The sequence below is a fragment of the Portunus trituberculatus genome, chromosome 48 (assembly GCF_017591435.1).
Source record: "Portunus trituberculatus isolate SZX2019 chromosome 48, ASM1759143v1, whole genome shotgun sequence".
NCBI lineage: Eukaryota > Metazoa > Arthropoda > Malacostraca > Decapoda > Portunidae > Portunus > Portunus trituberculatus.
In genome coordinates this window covers 26,494,919-26,517,577 of record NC_059302.1, presented here as the reverse complement: position 1 = coordinate 26,517,577, position 22,659 = coordinate 26,494,919, and the positions used below count along the sequence as shown (strand labels likewise).

The window sequence follows — 22,659 nt, the reverse complement described above, 5'->3', positions numbered from 1 at the left end:
TCTCCTCTAAGTTCATATCTCTTTTCATCCATATATCCTTGTGTTAAGTATCATCGGCCAGCTTCCCTTTCCTAGCCATAATTTCCTCTACTGCCACTTGGGATCTCATTCTCACTTTCATTAGTCTACTATCCCCTTCACTGTAGCTTCCTAGCCTGATCACTTCCTCCACCTCCTGGTCTAGTTCTTGTGTGCTGTCTTGAACTTGTTTGATAACAGTTTTGGCCAATTCTCTCTCATCACGTTCTCTTGTGAATTTGTATAATTTTTTCCTTTTCCTTCATCCCAAAAATCACAAAGCTTTTCCTGTTATCCATTGTCTCTCGCACCAGGTCTTCTTTCTCTTTAATTACTTGAATTACAGTGATTTTGTGTTTTCCTGAATTTGTCTCTACAACCTCTGAAAATTTAACTTTTTCCTCTTCCTGTTCCTACTTCCATTCGTTTCGTAGTTCCTTCAGCTTGTTTTCAGCCAATCCACCTTCTACCCTGTCCACAATCCCATCCTGCACTTGAACCTGTAAGCTCCTTAAGGAGTTTTCATAATCATGTGGCTTTTAATATGTCATTTTGTTCCTTTATTTCTTGTATCTCTTCTTTTAATCCCTGATTGATTGCACTGATCTCACATTCTACCAGTCTCAATTTCAGCTCCATATTTTCCGTTGTCAGTCTGTCCTGTTTGTCCATTACTCAACATCACTTCCTTCATGTACTTTAACTCTCTTTCTATGTTGATCAACCTCCTCAAACTACCTCTTTCATCCCTGAATCCAGAAAAATCCTTGTCCATAATATCCTAAGTTAGTTTCCTTAGTCCAACAGGAGTTTCAATGTACCGTTGGTTTTCACACAATGGCGTATGTTTTGATTCCATCATACATCTGGCAGCACTACTCTGTTCCATCTCTCGTTTTACTTTCCGTATATACGAACCAAAACTTATTTATTATGGAGGCAGGAGAACCAATGGCCTCCTCCCCCCCCGGTATATATATCTAGTCAGTCTCCAGCTCCTGTTGTAGCTTTCCCCTATGAGTTGCTCAGAGACGTCAAGACAGCACGGTGTCTATGTGTGTGTGTGTGTGTGTGTGTGTGTGTGTGTGTGTGTGTGTGTGTGTGTGTGTGTGTGTGTGTGTGTGTGTGTGTGTGTGTGTGTGTGTGTGATATACTTATCATGTAGTTTTCTTTAGTGGACACACAATAAAATGATGAATGTAACAAAATTTTATACTCTCACTTAAATTCAAGTGAATTTCATGAAATTAGATAAATTCACTATGGTATATGAATGATTTACCAAAGTTTTTGAGCCCATTACAGCTAATAATATGAAAATCTACATCATAGCATCAAATCTCACCTTTGTGTCACCAGGAGATATCCATTCATAAGGCCCATCATCTTCATCATCAGGGTGAGTAGAATGAGTTTTGACAAGGTTAAGGTTTCCAGGAATGATAAGAGAGAAGAGTTGCTTTCCTGTCCACAAAGGCTTGGGTTTCAGGATGGCTGGTTGAGGCATACGACCATCCCAGATGGGCAGGAACATCAGCAAGTTCATCATTTCAGACTAAACATCATAAAAAAGAATAATTTCCATTAGGACTCAGAAGATACAGTAACTCTGACAATTTTAATATACAAAATAGTGCACATTCTAGAATCTGCCCTATTACTAACCTTTTCCAAAAACACATCCCTCTTAGTCATTTTTCTGACAGCAGTAAGAGTGTCCTGCACAATACCCATGACAGGCTTGTTGGCTTGAGGAGTGATGATCATGCGAGGTGTTACGTGAAGGTTCTCAATTTCTGCCCTCGTCTCCATGCTCTGTGGCACGTGAAGGTTCATTTCGTCTCCATCAAAGTCAGCATTGTAGGGTGATGTTACAGACAGGTTCATGCGGAATGTTGACCATGGCAGAACCTGAAAAGCCAATGTTATTCTTCTCTACTACTGTAATTGCATTTGCTGTCATATAAGGATGAATATATTTTCTGTAAATATGAGAGGACATTTTGTTACTTTGAAGTCCTTATACACTCGATCCTCAAAACAATGGACCTCCTATCAACGGATTTCGGAAACTACGGACAAATTCTGGAGTCCGGTTTAATCTACGGACGAGTATTAAAATGTGCGCGATTGTCCGTTCCTGGCAAATTATTCTCCGGTAAACTTCGTTTTCTGTATTGTTTATTAATATTTATTAAACTGACCATGCTCATGTCATCTATTTCAGGTTATTTGTTGTACTTAATGCTTTGTAATACTTCTTGAATGATTTCTTAATGATTCACAGTATTTTACGTACATTTTATACAGTTTTTTATGTACTTTTGCAAAGAACGGACTTTTGCAATCTACGGACAGGGTCGTGCATGCATTTGTCCGTTGTTTCGAGGGTCGAGTGTAATTACTTTTAGTATTTGAAGCTTTACTTGACGACTTTAGTAAATACCTCACCTTAACCCTGTGGCCCATCATGGACATTTTATGCAGTGTGGGTTGACGGTTGAAAATGACAAGGTCTCCGTCAGTGATGTGTCGTTCCACTTTGTATCCACACTGCAGATGAAGATCTGATGGCTTAGGGTGATAACGCAGATCAATACGTGCCCCATTGTCACGTACAATGTACTTAGCACCAGGATACTGGTTGTTACCACGCTTTACTAATTCCATCATTCTGGAAAGAACAGCATAGGTGTCATATAAAATCAAAGCATTTCCTCAATGTGACTTAATGATCTAAAAATTAGCAGAGATATACAAAATGAAAATATCTTGGTTTTGTTCAATGCCTCAAAAACTCAATTCCTCCAACTTTCCAACTATCCTCTCTTTTACAATGACAATCAACAATCCCTCACTTCTAGACTTAAGATCCTTGGTTTGCCCTTTAATTACAATCTATATTGGAAACTTCACATCCCTCCTCTACCTAAAACAGTTTCTATGAAGTTCTGAGTCAACTCCACCAGTATTTCTCATCCCCCAACTGCTAAATCTCTACAGGAGCCTTATCCATACATGTATGGAGTATGCTTCACATATACAGTGCTCGTCACAGCATTATGCCGGGTGAATGCCCCGGCATAATACCGTGGCTTACCATACAGGGGGTATCTTTTTTTGTCACATTATGACAGGTACCAGCCATCAGAATGATGTCACTGTCTCCCAACACACACCACAATACCACTTCAGGGCCCACATGAGTAAGAGGTAGTGCTGCACCATTGTTCTCTCATTCACACTATCTTTTGTCTGTTTCCCTTGGTTTCTGGACCATACCTTGGTGACTATGGATAAAAGGAAGTCGTTAACACCTGTAACTATAGCTCATAATTATCATAGGGCTTCAAAATGCTGTGCTCCAGATAAGAGAAATAGTGGTGAATGTTGGTGTGAGCGAGTGATTTGCGAGAAACTAGGTGACTCACGTCAGAAAGCAGATATCTACCCCCCTCCAGTTTTCTGGCAGTTATAGTAGGTGTGCTCTCCATCTATCTTTTGAGCACAGTTAAAGTATGTACAGATGTCTTCTTTGAGAGGACAGACCGAGATTTAGCAGATGGTAACTCGACACCACTGTCATCCCTTAAACACTTCACCCAGTTTCTCACATATCGCTAACTAACACCAACATTAGCCACTATTTCTCTTGTCTGGAGTCCAGCTTTGTGAAACACTAAGGTATACCCCAGAAACCAAGGGAAACACAGACAAGAGGGCACGAATGAGAGAACAACACTTCTTCTCACCATGACAACCACATGGGCACTGAGGTGTGTGTTGGGAGGCAGTGACATCATGCTAACAGCTGGTACATAGCATAATGCCGGGACGGAAAAAGATCCCCCTGTATGATAGGCCAATGTTTTTCATCACTGCACTATGCAGGGGTGTTCACCTGGCATAATGCCGTGATGAGCACTGTATAGGGAGTTCTACTCATACAGATCTTTTAGACATGATAGAATAAAAAACTTTTCATTTTATAAACTCATCTCTGATTGATTGTTTCCAGCCTCTCTCTTACCTCAACACTGTCTCACATCTTGCGACCTTCTCCCCTCCTGCACTACACAAGACTTTCTTCTTTCTCTCATCCCTATCCTGTCTATCTTTCTAATGCAAAAGTTAACCAGTATCCTCAGTCATTCATCATTTTCTTTGGTGAACTATATACCATTTGCAGGGGTTGGGTGAAAATGGACACTTGTAAATGTTGAAATTCCACACCTAATTGGTGTATACTCCCCACCAAAAATTCTAACCTTCCCTTACATTAATGTACCCCATTAAAAATATTTCTTATTTCCCTATAGTCTTGTTAAGTGAAGAAAACCTCTGTGTACATGTATGTACAAACACTATTTAACTTTGATAAAAGTAAAATAATGATAAATGTGGCACGGCCTCCTACTTCACCTTTCCAACCTCCTCAACTGTCAACTTTACACCATCACCACACTCCTTTCCCTTTTCCCTTCATACTGTCAATCCAACACACTTCTACCCTTCTTCCTACATACTGTCAATCCAACACACTATACCATTCTCTCTCCATACTGTCAATCAAACACACTATTTTATCACTGCAAGGCAATGAACTGATGTTACAATTTTCTCTTGGCACAATTATTACACATCACTTACTTTGTCATATTGAAAGGTGTTACAATCTCTGGGTAGGTAAGATTTTGGGCAATGGAGCGTGGCACCCCAACCTGGTCAATGCGCAGGTTAGGATCAGCTGTGATGACAGTACGTGCAGAAAAGTCAACACGCTTTCCCATAAGGTTACCACGAATCCTGCCTTCTTTTCCCTTCAGCCGGGCTTTGATAGCCTTTAAGGGTCTGCCAGACTTCTGCAGTGCTCTTGGCATTCCAGGCATATCATTGTCTGTCAGTGTGGCTACATGGAACTGCAGCATCTTCAGATTCTCAACAATGATATGAGCAGCAGCACCAGCCTGTTCATTACGAATAAGCTCATTATTAGCCTTGATGATATCAGCCAGCTTGTGCGTGAGATCATCCTGGTTACGGGCTGAGCCATGCATCACCACAGCTGGGCGCACAGGCAGCGGAGGTACTGGCAGAACAGTCAAGATCATCCAGTCTGGACGGGCATACTTGGGATCCATGCCCAGCAGGTAGCATTCCTCATCTGGCGAACAATACATCTATTATTTAGAGTCTCTTATCAGATGCAATGAAGCAATGAATACAACAATGGTTTGTTACCAATTAGCCAGTTTAAACAAAATTAATACCTTGCTCCCATCATTAATCTAACTTCAACTTTAAACCTGAAAGAGCATATAAGCTCATCTACACACATTTGTAAATTAAAGAATGGAGTGACAGGAAAACTGATACTATGCAAACAAATCTATTCAAGAAGTATGTGAACCTATTTTTCTTGGAAACTATTTGGAGTTGAGGGGGAAGATGATGTCAAAAAAAAAAAAAAAAAAACAGTGAGAGATATTATTACTGTGTACAATCTATTTCAAAAGATTATTTAAATGTGTGCAAAGCAGTTATAAAATTTGTAACCATATTGCTTTTGCATAAGCAACAAATCCGCCCTGACATCACAAAGTCCATATGAGTGTGTGCAAAATTGAACGACTCTGACTCCCTGCAGACTATGTCACTAATGATTGGCAATGAATACATAGCTGGAATATCTTTGTTTTTCCTCTAACAAGAAAAACTAAATTTAAATGACCTAGCAAATATGAAAATAAGCTTGCATTTAAAAATTTGCATGCAAAAATTATGAAATACTTAACAAAGAACACACATTTATGTTAGTTATCAGGTAAGTTTGCATAATTAGTAATAAGACTAGTCATTAATAAACTACAAGTCACAGAAACAATCACTCTTGCAATCTTTAGAATTTCATCAACTAAAAGAATGAATACTGTTTTCCAACATGATAAAATTTATATATATATATATATATATATATATATATATATATATATATATATATATATATATATATATATATATATTGTAGATAAAAAAGAAACTCCAATATGTCTATTACTGTTTTCCTTCTTTTAAAAAATATTTGACTTTAGAAATTCTTGCTTATACCAAGAAACCAACATTAATGAAAATCAGTTAAGACCAACACAAAAGAACACTTTCTTACATGTGACAAAATTTTGCATCAATATTTTGAAATTTTCACCTAAAGAAAATTATATTTCCTATTCCACACAATCAAATTTTCTTAAATCCCTTAGGTTAAACAGCTACAAAACAAGCTGTCATTAAGGCTTGCTTCTCACTCTATGTAGTAAAAAGATATTGTTCATCTAAATATCAGAGAGTATTACTGAAAATTGAGTTATAAATGGATTCATTATCAAACTAGTTTTAGTAAATGTTATAGTAAAAAATATGAAAACAAACAAACAAATAAAAGTAAATCCAAACTGAGTGGGTTTTTGCTCACCCAAAAGAATGAAGAAACTGTTGTGGCACAAACTGCCAAGAAACTTTGGTATAACCTTAAAATAAGGAAGAGGATTATCTACGTCAGTCACCATTCAGATAAATCACATTCACACCTTTCTCTCCTATAATTCAAAACAGAACATTTACATATCCATACTACATGCACCAAAAAAAAAAAAAAAAAAAAAAAATTAGTATTTTTCCTCTCTCTAATAAATGTGATTTGCTTAGCCACATACCATGAAACAGTAACATTACAACTTTAAGCAAACATCCATACTGTGCAATTGTTTTACTGAAAGTAACATGCAAGTAATCTTAAGTGCTAATGATATTTATGCAGATGTTAAATATTCAACATCATTAAGTCTTTACACAAGCAATAGGCTTCTTTTCTAAATTCATTGTTTTAGATTTATTTACTATGCAGATATAACACCGTCAAAAGCCTAGCATAAAATTTTTATTCTAGCATTCTTTTCAATGCAATCTTCTCCCATAAACACTACACTCTCCCAAATTTCCCTTACTACCCTTGAAGTTGCCTTTTCACTGAATCAATCCTTAATTTGACGAAAGACTCTAAAATTCATACACTACCTCATCTACTTCTACAGTTTCCATTTGAATCACTAAACTTCTTTCAAGTATACAATGAAAATAATTCAACATCTGAAAGTTAAAGACAATGAAAGCCTTACATAATTACCAACAGGTACTAACCTGAGATGTGCTTGAAGATTTCAAAGACACGCTCAGCAGTGAGGATCTGCTTACGCTCCTGTGTGTCTTCATTGACATGCTTCCACTCAGCGATCAGCTCCAGACCCAAACGCTTGATATTTGGCTGGTACCGACCACAGCCACCATGACCTCCACCTTTCTTTGCTATTGAAGGATCCTCAGCTTCCTTGTTCACATCAATCTCATCTCCACCCTCACAGATCATCTTCCCCTTACACAGATTGTACACATGCTGTAGACGCTTTCTGGGTTGACCCTTTGATTTGGTCACGATTTCACGAATCTTGGGGTATTGCTGAAGGAGAAAAGGTAGAGAATGTATGTAGCATACTTCTCTGGATTTTTGTACTAAAAATAGGAGGAGAAAGTTATTGAAGAGAATGTAGAGAACAGCTATATTCTCTATCCATCAAAACCTGCCATGGCTGTGTGATTAGCTTAATGTGTGTAGATGAAGAAGCTGGATTGGAGTGTTAATGTTCATATCCTTGAAACTCATGGCAAAGGGCCATCAGTTGTCTGTGGGGAAAAAAAAAAAAAGAGAGAGAGAGAGAGAGAGAGAGAGAGAGAGAGAGAGAGAGAGAGAGAGAGAGAGAGAGAGAGAGAGAGAGAGAGAGAGAGAGAGAGAGAGAGAGAGAGAGAGAGAGAGAGTTGAAGTAGCTTTATGTTGACAGAGATTCAAAGAAACAGATGTGCATGTGAAAAATACCAAAAGATGGATAGTGTCTAGATCATGATCAAGTAATGATGCAAAAGTTTCAACAAGGAAGGAGTGGTGGTGTTGACACGTCAAAGATTATTGAACACACTGAAATATTTCTGAGTTTGCTTGGCGCACCATTATGAGTAAACCAAGGAGTGGTTCCAGAAGCATCACAGCATTTCAACATACATAGTTTGCAGAGAAAAACTAGTGGCAAACAAATGAAGAACAACTGTGTTAATTTATGGTTAGTATAGGAGATATTTAATTTGGCTTAAAATATTCTTTGTGCAAAATTACAGCAATTTTTTTTTTTTTTTTCCCCTATGACAGTGAATATGTCTAGATAGCAAGCTTGTTAGTCTTGACTTCTACCTGCCCTGGGCAATGATATAGTTTTTCTTCACCTTGCTTTTGATGGCCATTTTTGTCTTTCTAGAGAGAGAGAGAGAGAGAGAGAGAGAGAGAGAGAGAGAGAGAGAGAGAGAGAGAGAGAGAGAGAGAGAGAGAGAGAGAGAGAGAGAGAGAGAGAGAGAGAGAGAAACTGAGGGAGAGGGGGGGACTGCAGACAGGTAAATTCAGGATCAAGAATGTATTCTTAAAGTTTGATCTTGCATTAAGATATTGAGGCCTTTTTGTCACAACGTGATCACGCTGTTAACGGGGAAATGCCTGCGATCTTCACTTGGTGCTGTGTGGAAGAATATGTAAGTTTTACAGAGAATAAAGTTGAGAATTGTTTACCACTTCATCTGCTAACATTGTAAATACATATATGTATAGATTTCTACTTTATAATAAATTTGAATACAAGAATAAATTACTTGACCAAAATTTGAAATAATTTTGCATAAAAAAATATGTGTGATCTATGTATTCACTTACAGCATTGAAGAGCAATTTACTGCAGTAGAAGCACACACATCTCAAGATCTTCATAGTTTTGGTAAGAAAGCCAACATGGAACACAGGTTTGGCAAGGTCCAGATGACCAAAATGTCCTGGGCAGTCTGTCATGTTGCCAGCACATGTGGTGCAGCGGGTGTTCCGGTCTATACACCCTTGTCGAGGATCCATCAGCCCTCCTAGCTTGGGTCGGCCATTTTCATATACTTCTGAGTACTTGATTCCTCCTTCTGTGGCAGACATTCGCCTCTGAAATACAAAATAACCCAATGGTCATTTACAGTAAGTTAGGGATAATTTACTTAACCAGCAAATGTGGCACCCCCTGCTATAGTGAAGTAAGTGACACCAAGGTTGAAACTGAGTTGTCGCATGCATCAGATAGAGTAATTCAAGCTCTTTCATGAGGTACCTGACATATTCTGAAATTCCAAAACATAAGTTCATGAAGTTGGAATATAATAGAAAAACTCAAGATTTACCCACTCCCAGACTGCATGGTAAACTCACTACAGAAGGGGCCACCACAAATTTACTGATGAACACTATTAATACAGGCAACCCCCGTTTAACGAAGGTTCACACAACGAAATTTCGCTACAACGAAGGTTTAATTTTACTACCATCTGCTCATTTAACGAACACCAAACTCGCTTTAACGAAGTTTTATCCAGGTAATTTTTTCCAAGTTTGAAAGCCCCACCGTATCACGCAAGCTGACAAGCTTTTGAATACACTAGCAGCCGCAAATACTAAGGCCTGCCTCAGGAGAAATCCTGGGACACCTGTAGAATCAAGATCAAGATCAAGCCTCTCGTGGACGAGGACGAGACGGTGGAGCATGTGATGCTGGAGTGTGTGAAGTATGCCAGAGACAGGTATGAGATGATGCAAGTGGTGTTGACTGAGCTAGGGCATAATAGGAACGAAAGAGTGGAAAAGACGGGGAGGGAGTGAATGGTGGTGCTGCTGGGACTGAGTAGAGAAACGAATGAAAGGATTGAGGCGGTGAAGGAATTTCTGGAGAGAATGTGGCGTGCCAGTCGCCAGATGTACAGACGGTTAGAGCAAAGGACCCTGTTTCCTTTTTCTTTTTTCTTTTTATCTCTTTTTTTTTCTGTGTACCTTTTTTGTCGTCTACAGGAGCTGCCAATCCAAAGGCCCGGCTCAGGAGTGATCCCAAGTCGCCTGTAGTATCAAGATCAAGATTAAGATCAATACGCACCACTAACTCCCATAACAGCGTCAGCAGCAGCTCGTCTTCACTCACTCAACTTCCCACCAAAACTCCTTGCAATGTGGCCTAGCATTCCTAAGAAGACCAGAAAGTCTCTTACTCTCGAAGTGAAGCTGGATATTATTCACAGACACAAGAGAGGCGAGAAAACTATAGTATTGCTGGCCACCATCTTGACTCCATCTACTGTCTCTACTATTTTCAAGTCAGCAGACTATTAAGAAGGCTGGTGAGACTGTATCTTCCTTGCAAGCTAAAAGAACCACCTGAACTCGTGACTCTACAATGGATAAAATGGAAGGCCTTGTGGAAATGTGGTACATAAGTTTTGTATGTGGTACAATGATGAGCCCTTTGTTTACATTCCACAGGTTGCCGGTTAGTGTCTTTCCCGTTTCACTCTCCCTTCCTTCATAAATTTAAGATCAACATTATAAAGCTACATACATACATACATTAGTGTACATTATAATGACTTATATTAAATTTAACTGCCTAAATGTTAAACTTCATAATTTTTACTTTCATTAAACCTTTCACCATACTGTGATACACTCTCGCTTTGCTTACTCTCAGTGGATGTTCAAGTTAGGGGTTAAACTTGTTATAATCGGTTCGGTTAACGAAGTGTTTTTTAGGAACATAACCCCTTCGTTAAACGGGGGTTGCCTGTACAAGCCAGCTAACCTCATCCAAACTATCTATCATCAAGGTGACAGGACATATTCACTTGGTTATTGAAACATAACTGGCAAATTTCTACAGTAAATTTATCACAAATCAACAAACACTACTCACTATCTCATCTGGACTGAGGATACCAAACTGCACCCTACGGGCGGTCCGCAGCGGTGCTTTGCTTTCCATCGCTGCCATTGTGTTGTTAGTGGCTCACTCTCTTCACTAACAGTAAATATAGTACCTGAAATAACAAAAACATATGTAAGAGTCTAGACTGCACATAAAAATATTAATAAAAATAAACAAATCAAAGTTATGCCATTATTAAAAGAAAAAATAATAAAAAATCATTTTAAAATTACATTAAATGTTAGGTAGTACAGTACATATTCAACACATCTTATAAATAAGCAAGATATCTCTAAGTAACTACAGTCTCCTGTAGTTATTTACAATATTGTATATGTAATGGCTTGTCTTTCTGTTTATATCAATAATTAGGTACTGTTTTGATGAATTTCCTAAAAACTCCCTTTCTTTATCCCAGCAGATAGTCAATTCCCAGGATATTAATAAGCAATTTACTGTTTCCTCCACACAACCAGATTACCTCGTGCCATCATGGTCAGCAAACAGTGTTGGAAAGAAAGGAAGTGAAGGATGGGAGGAAGGGGGTAAAGGAAGGATTTCATTGGTGCATGCATGCAACAATGTTTCAGCCCAAAAAATAAATAAACAAACAAATAAATAAATAGATAAATAAATCAGTCAATACGCAGGTTGTATTTTGCAAAGTGGGAGGGAAGAGCATGACTTTGAATCAATCTTGGAAGATGGCTTAATATAGTGACTGTGAGAGCACTTACTTCAGGACATTAAGAAAATTTCACAACAATAATGAAGCTTTGTCACCATCAGTTCTTCCCTCTTTACTGAAGCATCAGAGGACCAATGAGTAGGGTTGCCACCCATCCCATATCTAAGAATAAAATGTTGCGTCCCGTATTGACTCAATACGGGACGCGGTTTGTTCTGTATTTTCCCGAGTGCCCACTGCACCTCTCTGCCTGTTGTAACTTGTGGCTCTCTTGCACGGAACCCGAGTCCCTGACTCCCTGTCGAGTGTCGTTACGCCCACCTGCCTCCCTCACTGCTCACTGAGACGCTGAACATGACTAATTGTTTTCTTGACTACTCCTTTACTGACTACTAAGTGACTCCAGAGGCTAACCTGGTATGTGAAATCATTTTGTTGGTTTTATTACTTGTTGTATAAGTATTCTATGCATTTTTCAGGAGTTTGGGCCTTTAAAAACAACCATTTTTTTCCCGGGCCGCCAGAACGCAAGCCCGGAACGTACCCGGTAGTGGTGTCCCTTATTTTATTTTGTAAAAGGTGGCAACCCTACCAATGAGGCAGGTTAGGTTAGAGTTAGTTTGGTTTGCATATTTCCCATCAGAGTTAGTTAAGTTAGTTTTTCTGGCATTTTTGGTATTCCTTTTGATGAATCTGTTTGTTTTCATTGCATACCATTAAATTATATGTGTCAGAGGGTATCAAATAAAAAATATATTTACAACAGAAATGGTTACCAGATTCATTAAAAAATCTATGTAGTTTCTTCTGAAAATACTAGACAATACACTTTTAAAAATTTTTCTGAGATATTACTCATTTCCTTAACAGACAATTAACAAAACAAAAGTCCTAGTAAGAATTAGGCCTGTGGGTTAATCTGCAGAATTAAACCTTATACCTTATATGTATTTTTTTTTTTTTTTTTTTTTTTAATAGCCTATAGCACCTGTAGGTCTACTTGCAGAGTATGAGAAGCGCTGTTCAGATTCCACCCATTAGTGGCGCAGCCAACTGTATTTATAGTGGTACCCACATTAGAGCCCATATCACCCCCTAAGCGCATCTTTGGTGTAGCTAAGGCAATTACACCTCCACCTACAATCTGGGTACCATGGTGACTGACATGTGGATAACTTTAAACCACTTGACAAATGACTCACAACTTCTAAGTTCCCCTACCGACTAGTTTCTGTCAAACTGAGCCGTAAGGTGGGTTCACATGTATCAACCTGCAACTGAAATTGCAAGTCACTAGAAGTATCGACTGAGCCTTTCTAGTCAGAACACATTCACACATAGCAACTGGGAAGTATCGGCTGGTTGGTGGGAAGTGAATGTACACGAACAGCTACCCAAAGCTGGGAGGTATCCCGGTCAGCTGAGGATTAGTGAGAGCTATACCGAGTTCCTACATAAAGTATGTGATGGTCAGATAGCCAACATTCCATATAAAGCAATAGAATCACGAAGCAATGATCCTAAGTGGATAACAGACAGATTAAAGCAGTGCATAGGGCAAAAAAGGAATATATTTAAGAGGCTAAAGGCAGGAGATGAAGCTTTAAGGCCACTATACTATGAATAGTAAGATCAGTTAAGAGGTTAATGAGGAAAGCTAAAAGTGAATATGAGTTGAGGGTAGCCAGCCAAGCAAAGACGAATCCTAAGGGATTTTTTCAATTATATAAGACGAAAAGCAGAGAAGAAATAGGTCCCGTAAGGACAACAAATGGTGAAATGGCTAGTTCTGCGGAAGAGATTAGTAGAATTATGAACGAATATTTTTTAACCGTCTTCACCCAAGAGAACACACAGGAAATCCCAGATAGCGATGAGGTATTTAGGGCAGAGGATAGTGAAAAGTTGACAGATATCCTTATAACTAAGGTGATGGTAGAACAGGAGATAGATAAACTAAAGAAATTCAAGTCACAAGGACCTGATGAAGTTTATCCAAGGGTTCTAAAGCAATGCAAGGACGTTGTAAGCGAGCCTTTAGCGGCACTTTTTAGGATGTCACTGGAGTCAGGTGAGGTACCGATTATGTGGAGAGAAGCTAATGTGGTTCCCATAATTAAGAAGGGAGATAAAACCCTAACGTCTAATTACAGGCCTGTCAGCTTAACTTCAGTTGTGGGTAAACTAATGGAATCAATAATAGCAAAAAAACATTAGGGAACATCTAGACAAACACAGCTTGATAAATCACACACAACATGGATTTACGAAGGGGAAGTCGTGTCTTACCAACTTGTTGAGCTTTTATAGCAAGGTTTATGAGGCGGCAGACAAAGGTGATAGTTATGACATTCTATACTTAGATTTCAGTAAAGCCTTTGACAAAGTACATCACCAGAGGCTCTTAAAAAAGGTTAAAGCACACGGTATAGAGGGTAGAATATTAGGCTGGATTAAAGCGTGGTTAGACGGCAGGCGACAAAGGGTAGTAATTAATGGTTCGAATTCCGAGTGGGGAGAAGTAGTTAGTGGGGTGCCACAGGGCTCAGTTTTAGGGCCATTATTATTTCTAATATATATCAACGACTTGGATAGTGGAATTAATAGTGATATCAGTAAATTTGCGGACGACACAAAGATAGGTAGATTAATTAGGTCCGATTCGGATGCCAAGGATTTACAGGCTGACTTGGATAGGATGAAAGAATGGACAGATAGATGGCTAATGCAGTTCAATATTAACAAGTGCAGGGTGCTGAGCGTGGGTAGAGATAATCCAAACAATAGGTACACAATAGATAACGTGGCACTAGGAAGTTCCAAGTATGAGAAAGATTTAGGAGTCATAGTTAGCTCTGATCTCGGTACAAGGAAGCAATGTATTGAGGCCAGAAATAAGGCGAATAGAGTATTAGGTTTCATCTTTAGAAGTGTTAAAAGCAGGAGTCCCGAAGTAATACTAAAATCATACTTGGCGCTGGTCAGGCCACATCTTGACTATGCGGTACAATTCTGGTCCCCACATTACAGGAAGGACATAGCTCAATTGGAGTCAGTGCAAAGGAGGATGACTAAAAGGATACAGGGAATCAGGGATATACCCTATGAAGAGAGATTGAAAAAACTTAGTCTGCATTCCTTAGAGAGACGTAGGTTAAGAGGAGACCTGATAGAAGTATCAAAGTGGTATAAGGGTTTTAACAAAGGGGACATGAATGTAGTAGTTCTTAGGATCAGTAGCAGGGACAGAACTAGAAATAATGGGTTTAAACTTGAAAAATTCAGGTTTAGGAAGGAAATGGGAAGGAACTCGTTTACAAAGAGTGGTTGATGAGTGGAACAGTCTCAGTGGGCATGTAGTCAGGGCTGAGTCAATAGGGAGCTTTAAAAGGTTAGATAAATTCATGGATGGGGAAGATAGATGGAATTAGATAGATTAAGCACACTGGGACTGCCTCATATAGGCCTGGCAGCCTCTTGCAGCTTCCCTCTTTTCTTATGTTCTTATAAGATGTCATTCTCTGGTGATGATGATTGCAATCAAATTATATCATCACAAGTATTCAATCCTCACCTCCAACAACACCCTGCATAGAGGGAAGTAGTCACTAGATTCTACAGAATACAACAAGACCTGGAAAGGCTGATAGCATGGGCAGACAGGTGGCAGATGGAGTTTAATTCTAAACAGTGTCAGGTTATGCATTTAGGTAAAGACAACACAAACTTTAGCTATGAGATGGAGGGATGTTGGCTAGAGGCAGTAGAGGAGGGAAAGGATTTAGGAGTAGCGATAGACAGGACTATGAAATTTTCAAAGCAATGTTTAGAAGCAAGAAATAGGGCAAATAGGATCCTGGGTTTTATAAATAGAAATGTTAGTTATAAAAGTAAGGAAGTGGTGCATAGCTTATATAATTCCTATGTTAGGCCCCATTTAGAGTATTGCATACAGGCCTGGTCACCCCATTATAGGCAGGATATCAACATGTTAGAAGCAGTTCAGAGAAGAGCAACTAGGATGATACCAGCATTAAAGCGCCTGGAGTATAGAGATAGATTAATGGAATTAAACATGTTTTCATTTGAGAGGAGATGTATAAAAGGGGATATGATAGTTATTTAAAATGTTCTCAGATACAAACTACATAGATGTGAGATCTTTCTTTACCTTAGAGGAGGGGAAGTAGGACTAGAAATCATGGCAGGAAGATTAGAAAGCAAGGCTGCAGGTTAGATATAAGAAAATATTTCTTTAGTCATAGGATAGTAGACTTCTGGAATGCATTGCCAGAGAGGGTTGTAAATAGCACTAGTTTGACAATGTTTAAAAACAGATTAGATAAGCACTTAAATTTATTAGATTTATAATTATGTATAGCGCTGCATGATAGTTTTTATAAGAAATTTACTATAGTTAAACAAGACATGATCCCCATGTATGGGGATCACAGATTGTAGAGGAATTCGCTGCAGGACTTAGCCATGTTAATGGGCCAAATATTTAGAATTAGTATATAATGTATTGTATACTTGTAAGTGTATCTTTAAGTACTGATGACGAGGTCGCTGTGTGACTGATACAGGATAACCTAGATGGGCCCTGGTGGCCCTTTGTTATCCTATTATTTATGTTATGTTTATGTTACTTTGCATATAAAATAATGGAAGGTAACTGCTCTGACTGCAACCTCAGCTTGCTAATTTTACATCAATGCAGTTACACCACCTACCCCCAGCACTACACTCCTCCCCCTCTTATCCCCCTGGTATGTGTTAATACATATAAATATTATTCCAGTAGCCTTTTATTAGTGTATTATAGATCTGTAACTGCACAGGGGGAGGGAGAGTTGAGGTGGGGATGGAGCTCTCTGCTAGGATGGGATGGGTTTATTTAATTTAGGTTAATCTTATGTTTTATTCTTTTTTACGAACATAGCCTCTATGACTTTTCCGTAATTGTAAAATTGGGCTATTTTGGCTTTCCCCATCCCGCCCTAAAAATGCTTTCCTTACAAGTCCCCTAGAGAGAGAGAGAGAGAGAGTGCAGCGGTCCCGACAATATCAGCTATAGTTCATTTAACTGGAAATACATTACGCTAATTTTTTACCAGAAAGACTATGAAGTGTTAGAGAATCCCAGAATTTATTTAAAAGTGAGATTGAAGTAGAAAAAAAGCAAAGAAACTTATAAATAACCTGAGACTTAACAAGATGGCTGCCCCCACTCCAGATGTAAACAAAGGCACACAAGGTAGGGAAGACCTATTCCCCTGCATCATATGCCAGCACCATTGTGATACTGGAATTAAATGCAATAGTCGCAGAATGTGGAGCCACTACCTGTGCTCTGGAGTCCCTACACACTACATAATAATGCTAGTAAACTCAAACAGGAGGTACACATGCCAACCATGTGCCAGGATTAGCCACTCAGATTATGATCACCAGGCAGCAGACATTGAAGAATGCAAACAAAAGGAGTCAGCACAGATCTCAGGGACAAGGACACACAACACACAAACTGACAACACTCAGGCCAACATATATGAGGGTCAGGCCCTCAGGAACACAAACTGTATGGCAGACCTGGGAGACACACCAGAGGACATCAATCTCTCCCAGCTTTCTCCTGACCACACATCTGGGATAGAAGAAAACTTGGAATCAAGTTCTAGGGAAAAAGAACTGGCACAGCATGGAGCCACCAAAACAGCCACACCAAGCACAGGCTCCACAGTGCAGCAAACCCCAGAGACCACCAAGCCTAAGCCAGTATGCAGGCGCTACCGACATGGAAACTGCAAATATGGAAGAAAAGGTAATGGGTGCCCTTTCTCACATCCCAAGGTGTGCATGAAGTTTGTGAAACATGGCCTTGACAGTAAAACAGGATGCAACTAAGGACGACACTGTAAGGCTGTCCATCCTGTCATGTGCAGGTACTCCTTACATAAGAAAGTGTGCACAAAACTAGATTGCAAGTATCCCCACATTAAGGCAACCAAGAGGACCCAGCCTGCACAAGAAGTACCACAACAGCCAAACAGGCATCATCCAGGGCCACACACCAGAGAGGAGCTGGCAGAAAACAACAACACACTGGCAACAAGAAGACAAATACAAAAAGAGAGAGGCACAACCACAGAAAATGAGACACTTGCTTTTTTAGGAGACAAGGTGGAGATGCTAGCATCACAACAGGACCAACTACAGAAAATGTTGGCCTGCCTTATGAACAAAATAGAAACCCCAGAACCCAGGGAAAAAAGATGCTGCAGCTCCCATTAATAAAATTACTAACAGCTAATATCAGGGGCTTATATCCAAGGTGCAACCAAAGCAAAGTATCACTACTACAAGAAATGGCCACCACAGACGAAATACCCCTGATTGCCCTAACTGAAACACACCTATACAAGGACATCACAGATGCTGAGATAAAGATGCAAAACTATGAACTTTTCCGCACCAACAGAAAGGGAAGAAGTCATGGTGAAGTAGCTATGTATATTGCAAACAGCCTTGCAGCAAATACAGAAATACTACAGAGTTACTCAAATGGAACAAATGAATTGCTGTCTCTGCATATCAAAACAGTCAACCTTGTGGTGACTGTAGTATACAGGCTGTCAAACATCACTTCCAGGATATCATAGTCAAAATTCACCACACATTAGAAAACTTGCCAACCCCAGATGCTGAATTTATACTCCTTGAGGACTTCAACTTCCCCCATGTAAACTGGGAGTCACTAGAGGTAGATGGAACCGCAGTAGAAAAATATCAAGCAAGACGACTAATCGCTCTTACAGAGACTAGATTCTTGACCCAATTAATTAATAAACCAACAAGAGGGTCCAATATCCTTGATCTAATCTTCAGCAACAATCATGCAATACTACACCAATATGAACTTTTACAAACCACAATGTCAGACCACAAATTCTGTGAAGCCACTCTCACAGTGAATGCATTCATCATCTCATCAACACAACAAGGATGCAAAACCCAAACAGGCATGGCCAAACTAAATTTCCACCACAAAGACATAGATTGGAATAATTTAAGAAGCAAGCTAAACATTGACTGGGAGGCAATGCTAGCTGAGGAAAGTGTAGAAAAAATGCTCTCAAATTTCACTACAAAATGTGAGGAAATATGCAATGAATGTGTACCACCGAAAAGTATCCCCAAAAATAAACGACAGATACCAAGAGATAGACGCATCCTCAAGAAAAAGAGACACCTTTACAAAAACAAGCTGATGCAACATCCTCCACGTAAGATAGAACTCAAGTTGCAAGAGGCCCTCCAGGAAATAGAAAGTATTTTGCTGAAGTCGCATGAGGAACAAAGGAAGAGAGAAGAACTACAGGCAGTGAGTAACATAAAGAACTCTAAATTCTTCTTTGCATATGCCAACAAGAAAAGTAAGAATGTTTCTACAGTAGGTCCACTGGAAAATGAGAAAGGAGACTTGGAGTATGACTCAATGAAAATGGCAAACATCCTAAAAACACAGTATGAGAGTGTCTACAGTGTCCCAATCCCAAACAAAGTCGTGCAAGACCCAACAGCTTTCTTTCACATACAGGCAACTACCACACAGGCACCACAACTGACAAGCATTGAGGCAGAAACTGGCAAAATAATTGAAGCCATTGATGACATAAGCTCAGACTCAGCAGCCGGCCCAGATGGTTTTAGTGCACAGCTCTTAAAGACCTGTAAACAGGAGCTGGCACTACCTCTAACAATGATAGCTAACAAGTCACTTGAAATGGGCATTATTCCCCAAACTCTAAAGGAAGGAATAGTGACCCCAATTCACAAAGGAGGCAACAAAGGAGTAGCCAAAAACTATCGGCCTGTGGTACTGACCTCCCACATCATCAAAATTATTGAACGAGTAGTCAGAAAATGTTCAATCACCCATCTTGAAAATATTAATGCCTTCAATGACGGCCAACATGGCTTTAGAAGAAGGCCGGTCCTGCTTGTCCCAGTTACTCGCTCATCAAGAAGCCTTACTAGAAATCATTTGCAAAGGCAATAATGTAGATACTATTTATCTGGACTTTGCCAAGCCATTTGACAAAGTGGATCATGGCCTCCTCCTGCACAAACTAAGGAGTCTTGGCATCACAGCAAACCTTGGAAAGTGGTTCTACAACTTCCTAACAAGCAGAACGCAAAGAATATCAGTGCAGGGACATCGCTCAGATCCGAGCGAGATGAGAAGCGGCGTTCCACAGGGATTAGTGCTGGGACCTCTACTATTCCTAATCATGATTGGGGACATAGACAGTGAACTCCAGCACTCCCAGGTTACATAATTTGCTGATGACACTAGGATAAAATGTAAGATTGCGGTGGAGGAGGATGTGGCCCTCCTGCAAGAAGATCTTGATCAACTATATACTGGACTGGGTCGAGACAAATAACATGAAAATGAACAGTGAGAAATTTGAGTTGATGAGATACGGCCCTCTGGAAGACATAAAGCAAGGCATCCGCTACCAGGCCTACCAGCAGATCATCACACCAACACAACATGTACGTGACCTGGGAGTTACCATGAGTGCGGATGGGATGTTCTCACAGCACATTACTAACATCACCAACACAACCAGACAACTGACCGGGTGGATCCTCAGGACCTTCCACACCTGGGAAAGGACCTGTATGATAACATTATGGAAGGCCCTGGTCCTACCCAAGCTAGAATACTGCTGCCAGCTATGGTCCCCACATAAGACAGGAGACATTATAAGGTTGGAAGCCCTACAGAGAACCTTTACCAGCAAGATCTGGGGCCTGCAGCACATGGGATACTGGGAGCGGCTACACCACCTCAACTTGTACTCACTGCAAAGAAGACGTGAGAGATACCTCGTGATATACGTGTGGAAGATCCTTGAAGGTCTGGTGCCAAATGTAGGGCTAACAACAAACCATCACCCAAGACGAGGACGCCTGTGCTACATCAAGAAAACAGAAGCCACCACCCAGAGAGTAGCAACAATCACACACTATTCTTTCACAAGAAATGGGGCTCAGGTGTTTAATGCCGTGCCAAGGGCCATCAGGGAGCTGACTGGAGTAACAACAGACTGCTTCAAACGTCAGCTGGACAGAAGGCTGGCAACAGTGCCCGATGAGCCCCCAACGCCAGGATATCCCAGTTCTGGAACCAATTCACTGGCAGGCTTGCTCACCGCCAGGGAAATGGAACTGCCTGACCACAGCGGAGGCCCACCTTACCTGCGCCCTTGGAGGCGAAATCGCACTAAGTAAACTAAATAAGTAAGCTTCTTGGTGTTGGGGCGGGGGCCCGTGGCGAAAGGGAGAAAGGCCTTAATCTGCAGTTTTACCAGCCTCTGCTTATATCTTATATATTCCATGAGGGACCAGTAATCTTCAGCTACCCCTCAAAGGTAAGACTAGTTGCAAATAAGAGGGACACGAATTGAAATATGTCCTGCACAAACTGCAGAAGACTGCGCCACACATTTACTGCCACATCCTGGATCTGCACTCCACCCGATATATTAAATACGTTGAATACGGATACCACAATTGACAGAAACGATTAACTAAAGCGACAATGTGGTATGCACTGCATAACTAGTCTCTAAATAACGAAGTAAATATTTCAGGTTCAGCCCGCCGAATCCATCAGTCACCTACTTTGTGTAATCTACCACTTCCTTGCTTCAGAGAAACTTATTTTCAAATCCTGCCGATGCTTGAGTAGCTCTAGTAGTCACATACATGTCTACGGTTTTTAAAATGTGAGGATAGAGAGGGATAATTTGTAAATCCGTAGGACACTAACCCGCCAAGATGTCTTCATCGCCAGCCTTGAGGCCGCACTGACAACAACGTAAAAAGTGACACGCGACATGCGCACACTTATTGCAACAAATGTAACGTCTTTCTAAATAAGAATATTGTACTTCTAATCTGTTAGCTAATTTCGTTTGATTACCTAAACATTTTTTAATTATAACACAATGAATAAAAATAAAACATTTTAACAAATCAAACACGCAACGTCTGCTGGCCTACCCAGAGTATGTACTCTGGGCCTACCAACCCTACCAACCTCTTGTACTAGTTGCACAATGTGACGACCGACTGTTATACTATCTTTGCTGTATACTTTATTTATATTTTTTTTATTTGATAATTACCTTCCTCTGATAAAATATTTCACTAATAACGCAATAGTTTTTAACAAATACCAAAGCAAAATACGTACGTACGCATACGACCAATACATAATTATCATCTCGAAATGTATTTCATAATACGGTAATATTTTGACACATTATCTCTACGTTGCTATTGATAATGAGTTATGTGGTTAATATTTGGGATTCAGTCACCATTACGCACAAACGTTCAGGCATGTGGGCTAGAATATAGCCACAATTTTCCTTCCAACAATAATTATTGTTCAGTGAATTACATATTTTGTCACTCTTAGTAACGTACTACCTATAAGCTTGGATTTTTTTTTTTCAGGTGGCAATATGGTGCTAATAAGTTCGTTAATATTCACTCATCTACAATGAGGATTGAGGAACTCCCTGTGCCTCAGCCAGCGACGTAAACGGCTGCTGGCCATGTCACGGCCGCGGCCTTGGCCTACCTTTACCATAACCTTTTACCTGGCCTTGGGATTTAAAACACGTTGAATGAGGATAATAAACCGAAATTATATCGAAATACATGCTTGACTATAGTAAAATTAAATAAATTTTCGTTATAACGTTAAACTACACCTTGATCGCTCCGGGAAACTTCCTTGAAATGCACACACACACACACACACTTCGATTACCTAAGTCGCTCAAACTGGTTGGTCGCTATGGAGCTTCACATATTTCTACTTTCACTGAAAGAGAACAAACGTAAGTATGTACGTACGTACACTGGACTGATCCGAGTAGCAGCGAGTAAAGTGAATGTTAGGTGATCGCTCATATCGCAAAGAACAAGATGCCTTGGACCCAGATGAGCATGTAGCAATGCTCAGACAGCGGCAAACGGTGTGCACTTTACATT

General features: G+C 39.9%; 1 protein-coding gene across 2 annotated transcripts in view; it reads right to left on the bottom strand.

The window, feature by feature from the left end:
• LOC123498887 (DNA-directed RNA polymerase II subunit RPB1-like) overlaps positions 1-21,544 on the bottom strand; it is a 37,059-nt gene extending 15,515 nt beyond the window's left edge. The window contains exons 1-8 of one of the 2 annotated variants that reach the window (XM_045246406.1): positions 21,425-21,544; positions 10,881-11,004; positions 8,825-9,094; positions 7,216-7,531; positions 4,669-5,182; positions 2,470-2,692; positions 1,684-1,929; positions 1,364-1,573 (exon numbers count right to left, since the gene is read on the bottom strand). In XM_045246406.1, coding sequence (XP_045102341.1) covers positions 1,364-1,573; positions 1,684-1,929; positions 2,470-2,692; positions 4,669-5,182; positions 7,216-7,531; positions 8,825-9,094; positions 10,881-10,958 — 1,857 coding nt within the window. In that variant the 5' untranslated portion in view covers positions 10,959-11,004; positions 21,425-21,544. Of the gene's footprint in view, positions 1-1,363; positions 1,574-1,683; positions 1,930-2,469; positions 2,693-4,668; positions 5,183-7,215; positions 7,532-8,824; positions 9,095-10,880; positions 11,005-17,172; positions 17,195-21,424 lie in introns of those variants that run through there. The other variant, XM_045246407.1, reaches the window with a different exon arrangement.
• Between the last annotated feature and the right edge of the window lie 1,115 nt (positions 21,545-22,659).